This window comes from Zosterops lateralis (genome assembly GCF_965231275.1).
Source record: "Zosterops lateralis genome assembly, chromosome: 6".
In the NCBI taxonomy this organism is placed as follows: Eukaryota; Metazoa; Chordata; class Aves; order Passeriformes; family Zosteropidae; genus Zosterops; species Zosterops lateralis.
The window spans coordinates 4,310,905-4,322,601 of NC_139761.1; the positions used below are offsets into that span (position 1 = coordinate 4,310,905).

At 44.7% G+C, this 11,697-nt stretch overlaps 1 protein-coding gene across 2 annotated transcripts; it reads left to right on the forward strand.

Annotated features, from left to right (window-relative positions):
* The first annotated feature begins 34 nt into the window (after positions 1-34).
* On the forward strand, positions 35-10,096 carry AP5M1 (adaptor related protein complex 5 subunit mu 1). 2 transcript variants are annotated; one of them, XM_083863358.1, is made up of 8 exons: positions 35-109; positions 4,752-5,397; positions 6,702-6,929; positions 7,397-7,536; positions 8,251-8,336; positions 8,438-8,553; positions 8,799-8,895; positions 9,926-10,096. In XM_083863358.1, the coding sequence occupies exons 1-8, from the start codon at positions 42-44 to the stop codon at positions 10,006-10,008; spliced, it is 1,464 nt and encodes a 487-aa protein (XP_083719484.1). In that variant the 5' UTR covers positions 35-41; the 3' UTR covers positions 10,009-10,096. The 2 variants fall into 2 exon arrangements, with proteins under 2 accessions (XP_083719484.1, XP_083719485.1); XM_083863359.1 differs by having other exon boundaries at positions 4,752-5,301.
* The last annotated feature ends 1,601 nt before the right edge of the window (positions 10,097-11,697 follow it).

The following is an 11,697-nucleotide window of genomic DNA, read 5'->3' on the forward strand; positions in this document are numbered from 1 at the left end:
GCATCACCGCCACCATCGGCACCACCACCACCACCATCGCCATGGCCCTGCGGGCGCTGTGGCTCCTCAAACACGACCCCGCGGCCGGCGGTGCCGTGCTCTTCTCCAGGTAGCCGCGGTTCCGGGCACAGGCGCGGGCACGGCGGGCTGGGCACGTCCCGGGGTTGGGCTGGGTGATCTGGGGGGTCTGGGTGAGCTAGAGGGGATCCAGGTGTTCTGAGGGGTCCGAGTGCACTGGGGGAATCCGGGTGTTCTTGAGGGGAGGGGATGTTTTTGGGGGTCCGGGAGCTCTGGAGGGAAGCGGCCGCCCTGGGGAGAGCGGGATGCGCTCAGGGGCCGCGGATGTTCCTGAGGGGGCCCGGCTGTCCTGAGGGTCTGGATGCCCTGATGGAAAACCTAGTGGCTTTCCCCCTGAGGGGTTCGAGTGCTGGGGGGTCTGGGTACCCTGAAGGAAATCCTGGTGCCCTGGGGGGATCAGGTGCTCTGAGGGCTCTGGTTGTCCTGGGGGTTTGGGTGCTCTGGGGGTCCGGATGCGCCGGAGGAAATCCTGGTGCTCTGAGGAGATAGTTTTGCTCTGGGGGTCTGGATGCCCTGAAGGAAATCCTGGCCCTGAGGAGATGGTTTTGCTCTGGGGGTCCAGATGCCCTGGGGGTTGGGGTGCTGTGGGGGTCCGGATGGCCTGCAGGAAATCCTGATGCCCTGGGGTTTGGGTGCTCTGAGGGCTCTGGGTGTCCTGGAGGTTTGGGTGCTCTGGGGGTCCAGATGCCCCGGGGGTTTGGGTGCTCTGGGGGTCTGAGTGTCCTGCAGGAAATCCTGGTCCCCTGTGGGGATCGGCTGCTCTGAGGGCTCTGGGTGTCCTGGGGGACATTTCTACCCTGTGGGGCCGGGGTTTGGCCCCCAAAACAGACGTAAAAACACCAAAACCATCTGATACTGGACAAATCCCTTGTCTAGTCCCCCAAAGCGCTGGATGCTCTGCGTTTCTGACCCTGATTTCCAAAAGTTTACAATCAGGTTCACAAAATGTGCTTTTAACTAAATATGGAGGTTTTTTCACAGCTTCTGCATTTTGCATGTGAGTTTCCTTGCTCTGTTCCTCTTTCTTGTTTGTCACTGTAAACATTTTGCCCAGCTCTTCTCCATTCTAACACAGAAAAGCACAAAGCAGTGATTGTGAAATACTGTCAGATTAACAAAATGGACAAAGTAGAAAGCATATATTATTGCTTGTATTTTACTTGTATTCTCTTTGTGTTGTTCTGTAGGTGGACAAAAAATAGAGTACTTTCAGGCAGAAATTCAGCTTTCCGTTTGATGCTAATTTTTGCATATAAATACTTTTTTTTAAGTTATTGGAGGACTTTTAAGTTACTGGACACTTAAAAAATCCTCCAAAGGAAGAGTTTTATTCAGAATTCTTGCAGGTATAAAGTAAGACTTTGGGCTGGGCAGGTTACTTTTGTGGGGCTGGCAAGATTTGTTACCCTTTTTTTTTTTTTCTTCTGTGACTTCAGAGAAATCCAGACAACGAGAAGAAAAAATATCTAGGGCTAGGGAAAGTTTGTTTAAAAAAAAAAAAGACCTGGATAAAGTGACCTACAGACTTAGTCTGAATTTAGTAAAACCAAAGAGAGAAGCTAGGAGTAAAAAAAGAAAAAAAAAAGTAAGTAGACTATCTTCCATCTTCAGGTGCAGACAGATCTCTCCATTGGACACTCCTCTGATTGTTTCAGGATTAGTATTATGGTCCTTGTATTACCTACAGGACTAGAGATGAGGCCTCCCCTCTACAAACAGAGATAAAGAGAAAACCTTGTCCCCAAAACCTCGGGGAGTGTAATCACCACGGGGCAGGGGGGGCTGGTGACAGCGGTGTCTGAAGTGACTTGTCACACAGCGAGCAGCAGAGACAAGGAGTAGCACTCCTTTGAAAAGGGCAAACTATCCTTGATGCTTCAAGTGACTTCCAGACTTAGATCTTTCAAGTTCCCAGAGGAAATAATAGGGCTGTGGAAGCCCCCAAGTTTATCCTCCTAACTGACCTTAAATTCAACAAAGCGCGCAGACAATAAGAAGAATGGCCGGATCACATGGAAACTGTTGGTTTCAGGACTTAGGCACTCAGCTGGAGATACGTGAGCCCTGATCTTTAACCTCAGGGAAGACATCGGGGACATCAAAGCATTCCCCCCTTTTTTTCTTTTTCTGGAGTTGATCATAACTTAATTCAGGCGACAAGGATGGTCTGTCTCTCTTGAGTCACCGAAGCTCATTCATCCCTGGAAACTTTCATCTTTTTTTTTTTTTTTCTTTTTTAAAGTTTGCATCACTTTCTAGAAGGGAATACTGAAAAACTGGGATCTGAAGGGCTAACTAATGATCTAATGACTCAGCTGGTAAAATTCAGTGGAAGGAGGAGGAGGAGGCTGTTATAGTGTGGGGACAGCTTCAGCAAATGGAGCAGAGAGACTGGGACTTGACTAATACAAAGCCAGACTGAAATATCTCCTCTTCCCTTGTTTTGGAAATGTTGGCCAAAAATAAGAGCTGCTCACCAAGGTTACACATAGCCTCTTATCAACACCCTGGCTCCACAAAGCCTCATAAATTTTAGAGCTGTAAATCCACTTTGTTTCTTTGCTCTTCAGAATAAAATGTGAGACCACAGGGAGGTGTTTTGCTGTCATCTGTATCCTGTTTATGAAATTTTGTAGCTCTGGCTATGTTTGCTTTTCCCTTACCAAAAAAACCTCAACCCCAAAAGCCCTGGATGCCTGATTAAGAATCAAAGAAAAAAAAAAGCAGTCTCTGAAAATAAGCCTGAAGAAATGTAGCTGCCTCCAGCTACTGAGTTAAGAAAAGATGATGAAGGTGGGACTTAGAGGCAACAGGATAAGATCCATGGAAGTGCTCAGGAGCAGGAGGGAAGTGCTACAGATGGAGGTCATAGATATAACAAAGTCACACAGTGCTGGGGCTGCAAGTTCCACGGCAATTTAAGGAGCAGACTGTCAATGTGTCCTTTAAAAGATGGTATAAAAAGGACACCAAATGAAATTATGAAAAAGTCATAAAAGCTTTAAGTCACATATATTGCAGTGTGGAATGATTATTATTATTGTTATTATTATTAGTGTTATTATTGTTCTAGCAGCAAAGGTCTAGCACTAGTGTACTCTATCTAGGCAAAAAGCTGTTGTAGTTGCATTTTATTACATAGAACATCCATTTTCTTAAATATCCAAGAACTTGTCTTCAGTGTGATCTCACCTCTTAAAAATATTTTCAAGTTCTGCACTGGTGGGAGTTATTCCTTAGTGTCACACAAACATCCTGTACCTTTGTGTGACAGCCAGCACAGATGGACAGATTCACATTTTATTTTAAAAAGCAGGTATTTACTCATGAGAATGTATTTACTCAAAGTTTAGACTTTGCTAGAAAGAATCCTAACTACTCATGGAATGGTTTTATTGACAGTGGTTTATGTTCTGATCCCAGCACTGCTTCTATCGAGTTGCTGCAGGCTTCTGTGTACATGAGGTTATTTTTAGGCCCAGTGGGTTTTGGGGAGTTGTTTGAATAATGAAGAAAAACCCATTATCAGTCATCCAAAGATTTCCATAGTGCTTTTGCAGCCGGAAGAGGGCTTGTGTGGTTCTGCCCCCAGAGCTCTGCTTTGGGGTGATGTCACTAGACGGACACAAAACAACAACACTCACGCAATTGGGTTGTAAGAGCCAAAAAAAGAGAGATGGTTTATTTTGCCCTTGGGTTTATATGACCTGGGATTGGAGAATGAAGATTGCCACCTCTCCAACCCCACTGGGCAAACTAGAAGTCCATCAATTGTCCTTCCTCCAGAGAGGAATGTGAAAACATCAAGAACAATTTCCAAAACAAGGACAGTTGCCATAACATCGCTTGAAAGTCTGTGAGAAACTCCAGTACAAAAATGTCTCGGGTTTTAGTTTTCTTTCTCTGAGATTTCAGGCTGGTAGTTTGAGTGGGTGTATTTCTGTCTCTGCTCTCTTTGACCTCTGAAGGCTTTAGATTTGAGTTTGTGCTTTGTGCGAGAATGGAGTCTCAAGGTCTTGGTTTTCTTGGTTTCTTGTGTTGTTTATTAATTCTTATCTTACAAATTCTTTGTGTCCAGCCAGGGTGTTCACAGCAGCTCGGACACAATGTGACTCCCCCCGTGATGGGAGGTCACTCTGCCTTTATACAGATAACTACGTGTCTCTTATTTACAATTCTGTGCCAATGGCTAACACCTGTACAAGAAGGGTCATTTCTACTTTGACCCAATCCTATCAAACTGCCTTGTGCCCACGTCACTGCAGAAGATGGATGCCAAGGGAGAACAAGAAGAACCCAGGGTAACACCCTAATTCCACCATCTTGTCCCCAAGTCAGCGCTATTCTAAAAACCCAAAACTACAAAATTTTCTACATGGTGATTAGTTACACTACGATCTTTTACACATTTGTGACTTGTAATTCTTCTCTATTTTGGAAGTTTTTCACATGGACTAAAATCAAAGCCTGTGTCTTCCTGGGCTCTGTGGCAGGGTTTCAAACCCCCCTGTACAAACCCTCCTGTCCAGGTTTCAAACCCTCTTGCTCAGGTCTCAGACCTCTCTACTGAGAGAAGCAAGAAAGAAATATCAGAAGGCTGAAGAAGATCAAAGTGACATTTTGGGTGTCAGGAAGGCGTGTGGCACTGAGCTGTTCCCATTCCCTCCCCGCAGGCGCTTCCCCACGGTGGAGCTGCGCGCCGAGACCTTCAACGGCTCCACTCACGTCCCGATCCCCTCGGACAGCGCCTTCCTCAAGGCCCTGCTCCTGGAGCTGCGGCTGGTGGATGAGCACATCTTCGTGGAGCAGCGGGACACCTGCACCCGGATCAACCACTCCTCTGTGCACTCTGTGTCCACCCCTGCAGGGGAGCTCTGGCCCGTGCTGGCCTTCCACAAGAGCGGCCTCATCTACGCCTGCGTCCCACTGGTGGAGGGGAGCCTGGAGCCGCGGCCGCCCCTCCTCACCGTCACCGGGCTCTCCCAGGGGCTGGCTCTGCTGCTGGGCATCATGGACTACGTCTCTCCCAGCCGGAAAAACGAGGCCGAGCTGAGCTCCAAGGTCGGGCAGCTCCGGAATCTGCTGATCCAGGCCTGTCCCCTGGGCACCCCCCTGAACACCAACATCCGCAGCCTGAACAGCTCCTTCGACGACATCCAGGAGCTGCCTGTGGATAAGGATCAGCCAGTCTGGAGATCCAACACCTACAAGGGCAAGCCTCAGGTGAATGTCTGCATCTCTGAGAAGGTCAAGTGTATGCAGTACGACCAGAGGGATGTGGTGGACACGTGGCAAGTTTATGGGGCTGTGAACTGCAAGGTGAGAGCGTTTGATGTGCAAAGTAGTTTTTGTGCAAGAGAAATACTCATTTGATGTAAAATTTTATATTGAGTTGAAAATTTTCCCGATTTTGTTGTCTGAGTCACTTTCAGGAGTTACCTTTGACTCCTTAGATGAACCACTGAAATGCCTGAATTAGATAAAGTATATCCAGGCTGAGATGTCTAAATGTCTTCTAAAAGTGTCTTTACATGAGCATTTTTAATTATTTTTCCTGCCAAATGAAAGTTTAATCTTCTGTCCTTCCTTGTTCTACTACAACATTTTAATCCCACAAATGTCGGTGTTGCATAACATAAGAACAATTGATAAAGAACCTGGTGGAAGAAACTGGTTGTATCATTATTTTGGATAGTTTGTATGTGACAGTGGTTTTCTTTGTAGAATCCCAGAATGGTTTGGGTTGGAAGGGAACTTAAAAATCATCTCATTCCAACCTCCTGCATGAGCAGGGACACCTTCCACTAGACCAGGCTGCTCCAAACCCTGTCCAACCAGGCCTTGAGCACTTCCAGGGATGGGCTTCCCTGAGCATTGTTTAATATTAAAATATCTCATTGTTTCATATTGCAAACTGGGGACTATTGACTAAATATATCCATAATAATTATGAAATATATTAAAATTTGTAACTATAATTTGTACTATAATTCATTCTTTGTTCTGAACTATGCTTAGGCAGCACACAATATTATCTTGGCACACTGTATTGGTGACTGCCACTGATTTACAAGGAGAGAGACCTGCTAATAAAGTGATAATTTAATCATTTGCATGGAGTGGGATAGTCATCTCCAAAGGAGGCCAGCCTGAATGCTGCACTCCCAAAGCCTGGGTCATTTCCCACCTGCCATGCTGGTAGGGACTGTGTGGGTGAGCAGCTTCCTGCTCTCAAAGGGACAATTCCCAGGCCATTTTGCAGGGTGGGTGGATGGTCTTACACAAGAAGAAAGTCCAGGTGTGATCATGGCCTGCAGAACTGGCACAGGGAGGGACAAGACAAGGGACACTCTGCTGTGACAGAGCTGGCATGGGACCACAGAGGCCATCCAGAGCATGCTGGAATCCATTAAATGGATGTTGTTAGAGCAACATAATTAAATTGTCAGCAAGCGTGTGAGTGATGTCTTAGTACTGATGGTTAGTACTAATGATCAAAGCCAACTGAAAATTGGTAGGGATTTTATTTATTTTTAATGCAAAAAATGTGTTTTAGTTTTGAACATCTCACTGTGACTGGACTCAGATGTTTTAGAATAATGTCTTGACTTCCTTTTCCCAAGTGCGACATTGAGGGGTCTGCGCCCAACGTCACCCTCAGCCTGACGCTCCCGACGAACGCGCCCCCGCTCCAGGACATCGTGGTCCATCACTGTGTCACCTCCGTGGACCCTGCCATGCTGATGTCCACCAGTGCTGAGCCCCTGAATGACTCTGTGTACAATGGACCTTACAAATTCCCCTTCATTCCTCCTTCAGAGTCCTTCGACCTGTGTTACTACACTTCCCAGGTAAGAACACACCCCCAGCCCGTGCTGTTTTCTAGTGTTCAGACAGAAATAAAAACACCTGTGTGGGCATCAGCCAACATAGGCGTGCTGGAGTGAGTTTGAGTCCAATATAGATAATAAAATGTTATATAAAATGGGTTTTATGTAATAAGCTGCTTGGAAGGCACTTAAGGACTTGAGTTGTCTGAGTCACGTTCAGGAGTTACTGGTACCTTTGCTTGGCAATGCTGCTCTTACTTTAAATCAGCCAAATTTAATGCTAGAATTAGACAAAATATATCCAGGCTGAGATGTCAAGTGCATGCCCCCCAATTCTCTATCACAAGGAGCCTGAAGACTTTATCCCAGTCAGTAATTAATGTATGTTTGGGGTCTTTTTTAAACTACTTTAGCAATGAAAACAGTATATAAATGATCTTGTGATGATGGTGTTAATATATCTTGAGAATGAATATAGTTTTTTCCAGGTTCCTGTTCCACCAATTTTGGGGTGTTACCAACTCGTTGAAGAGGGATCTCAGCTAAAAATCACAGTTAATTTAAAGCTCCATGAAAGCATAAAGAATTCTTTTGAGTACTGTGAAGCTCGTATACCTTTCTTCAACAGGTAAGAATAAAGAAAGCCTAAATAAATTTCTTCCATTTCTCTGTTATCTTCCCAAAATTAACTTGCTAGGAGTCAGTATAACAGATTATGCTCCATAAGGGTGTTACCAGTGAACACCAACCTTGAAATTCTTTTAATTTCCAGAATACAGAATTATACCAAAATATTTGGTAACATTCCAAACACTTCTGTTGCTCATCCTGTTTCCCTGTGGTATTTTCCCATGTGAAACACTGCCACAGTCCCCCAGGTGGATTAAGGTGGAGATCACTTCCAAGCCAGGGTTACCTGTTCCTTAAGACTGCTAATCCTAGCTACAGATCAGCTTATCAAAAATACAGTTATTTCAAATTAAAACGATAGTTTTCATCTAAGCCTCTCTGACAGCTGCCACGACCACACTGCCACCTAATTATCATGAAAATTCAAAGATGGGAATGATACAAAGTTGTTGATTCTGATCATAGTGTTAGTAAAACACCATCAGTGAACTAAAACATCAGCAGCTCCTTTGTGATTACTGGGCTGGGAGCCCGGTGATTTCCTCCTGCTCTGTAATTTCTTCTCATAAATTAGCAGTGTGCTCAGATAGGTGTCTGTACGTGCACAAATAATGTCTGTCTGCTTTTCCTGCCTTTCTGTAACAAAGCAGGCATTAACAAATGCTGAATGGTAGTAATTGCAGAGATTTTATTTCTCCTCTCTCACATGTAGGGGCCCCATTGCTCAGTTAGAGTACAAAGTGAGTCATGGCCAACTGGATTTGTCCCGGGAGAAAAGCCGCCTGGTTTGGATCATTGGTAAGGACTTCACCCCTGGGACTGCTCTCCCTCTCCCAGCCCCTTCTCTGCAGCCTGGGCATAGCTGGATGATTTCTAAAATATGCTGTCTCTGCCTTTAGGACAGAAGTTCCCCAAATCTTTGGAAGTTTCCCTCACTGGAACTGTGTCTTTCGGCACCGCAGGCAAAGAGCACCCGACTGATTTTGTGTGCACTGGGAACACTACTTATGTAAAAGTAAGTCACAGGCTCTGGGAAAAGAGGCCTTAGCAGTCACTTTTTATTGTCTTCAGTTGAAGATACATTGATTTAAAATCTCATATTCTCAAAAATACGGATTTTTGTTCTCCTGCCTAGAGGATTTGACATCCTGTCACTTTGGAGTACCCTTGCACATCCAGAGCGTGTGACACAGTTTGTCAGGATTTGCACAGCAAGGGTGACAATGTGCATCTGATTGTGTTTTTCCTCTCTTTTTGTAGCTGTATTTTAGGATCCCAGACTTTACACTTACTGGATGTTACGTAGACCAGCATTCTGTTCAGATCTTTGTTCCAGGGAAGCCCAAAATTACTGCATGTAAGTTGCTAAAATTAAAAATTGAAATTGAAATTATGAACTGGGTATCAATGACTAAAATTACATAACTAAAATTGTACTCTTGTTCTCTGCTTTTGAGTTGGGTTTTTTTGTGATGTTTAAAGCATCCCAGGAGTAGGGACTGGCCTCTCCCTTTGAGATGAGAGCTCTTACAAAGCCAGCCTCTCTCTGGGGCTCTCTGCCCTGTGCTGGCTCCTATGCTCCCCATAATGGCAGAGCTTTTTTGGGGGACACAGGGAATGACCCTCCCTAATCTCCTTTTTTGGGACACCTTTGTCAGAGACATTTTCAGGTGGGTTGGCAGTACCCAGGTACAGAACTCAGCTCCTGCACCCAAGTTGACACTGCTGCTGTCAGTGTCACCACACCAGCACCCCTTGGTGGCTGTGGCTCTACACTGAACATGTGTGTGGAGCAGAACCCAAATCTGCTTTCTGTTAACACATGAGCACTGCCAAGCCTGCACCAAAAATACCCTGAATGGCTCACAGAAAGCACTCATTACACCTGAGCAGCTCTGCCTAATGGAAGTGTTTTTATTTGTAGCTCTCTCTCTCTCTCTCTGTTGCAACTTCTGCCAGTCCTGGTAGCAGAACTCTGTAAATGCCTTTTGAAAAGCATGGGCTACACTGTTAATTTTGTGACAGGTCACACTCAGCCCTAAATTGTAACACAGAAAAAGCAGCGTTTTCATGTTCTATATCGAGCATGCAATTTATATTCATTGAACAAAATCCAAGCCATCCACCTGCTTTTGACTTAACCTCTGTTTGAATTTTAAGCTCATGACTGATACATTAGTAAAGGTAATTGAAGCTGAGACTTTAAATGTCTCATTATCAGAAACGATTTTCAAATAATAGTAAGAGTCTTACAGTTTAAAGAGGCCATTATACCTTTTCTGTAAACTGGCAAGGATGGATTAGTAGTCACTTAACTTGGATGAAGGAATGTCTGATTGTAAGGCACCCTGTAATGCTTATTTCTCTTGCCTGTTTTTTCCCTTTAGCCCGGGAACTGATTTCTTCTGATTACTTCATCTGGAATTCCAAAGCACCAGCACCTATGTTGTACAAGCCCTTACTTGACTAATGAACTTGGGAAAAATTTTTATATTTAAACAAAGCACAGTGTTAATAAGATTTATGTTATGATACAGTAAAATAAATATTCTTCAGCACTTTTGCTTTCTATGTGTTCTTAAAAGTTTCTGTTGATGGAAAACAAGATGTCACTTGTCATATAAAATATAAAATTGTTGAGTCCTGGCTGATAGCCTAGAGAGGACAATTTGAAATGTACTTCCTGTGGCTGGTTTTACTTTCCCTTCTAACTTTAACTTTAACAAAATATGTCCCTGATGTTACAGGTACAGACATTGAGATTCCCAGTTACTCCCAGTTACTTCACTGGTTTGCTGTTGCAGGGTAGGAAAGATTTCAGTTTCCTATTCCTGTACTGAAGTCACAAGAGTCTCATCAAGCTCCACATTCAGAGAACAATTCAAAGCAGAAGTTCTATTATTTTTACAAGATGTGTACAGAACACACGCCAGTCACTAATTTACAGGGATTTTCAAGAGGAGGAATACTGCGTGAGCAGCACTTCTGAAAGTGGAGGCAATTTTAATTAAGGAATCTTTATTGCCTCTGGCAGCAGAAGTGGTGAGTTCCCTTGCACACATGCCTGTGAACTGCTTGCTCTGAAAGCAGAGGTGTGAACTGGGTTTTTCAGCTCACAGACTGGTTCTGAGGAGGCAAAATCAGCTAAGTTTGCTAGAGGTTCCAGAAACCATCACTGAGCTGCTTTTCCTGGAAAAGTAGGTGGAAAATGTCTCAATTTACAGATACAAACCTCTGATTTTGAGATCTGCAGGAACACAGGAAACATGGACTTCAGGAGAATTATCAAGAATTGTGCAGATTGTGAAGGGCTGGTGAGGAGCTGCCAGAACCTGGAGAGCAGCACAAAAGCAAAGGATGTTGAGTCCTAACAGAGCTACTCCTGCCCTGCCTCGTGTCTCACTGTGGGGTAAATCAGATCAGGGAATTCTGCAAGGAGGGACGTTTTAAGCTATAATCTGAAAAATACTTAGATTGATAGAGTAATCCAACAGGTTGGTTAAATGTTCTAGAGGGTGGATTTGTTCTTGTGAAATGCTGTTGAGCTGAAACTGCTGTGCAAACGTAGAGCTATGTTCTGTACTCTGTTTCACACAAGTGATGTGTCTGGTGAAGTGTCTGTTTTGTTTAGCAGCACAAGGTGAGTTTGTGATTTTTTCCCAGCACCCAGCCCCTCCCTGCCGGAGTTGTCCACATGCCTGGACACCACAGTGTGAGGTGGGAAGAGGAGCTCTCTCTGCTGGAAGGGTTTAGAGCCTGTTCTGGACACCAGGCCATGATGTTCGGCTTCCACCTGCCCACGAGAAAGGGGGGAGCTCTGCTCTGCACAGCAGCACTCTGCAGGAATGGCTTTTCTTACTCAAATACTCCCCAGTAAATTCTGGGAAGCAATGGCAGTGCCTAAATTCATGGTATCTTACAGGATTTGCACTTAATAGGAGGGGATTCTTCTAAAACCTGATCCTTTGTGTTTCCCTCTTGCCTGTGTCTCTGAGGAGACTCATAGGAGAGTTATGGTGCTCAGGAATGGAGGGCTCTGGCTTTGATAAGCTAAAAATGCCCTTTATTTCACAGAAGCTGTGAACTGAAATGATGAATTGGGTGTATGAAGTACACATTGTACCCAGTAGGGCAGGTTTGCAGGGAGGGAGGGGGCAGG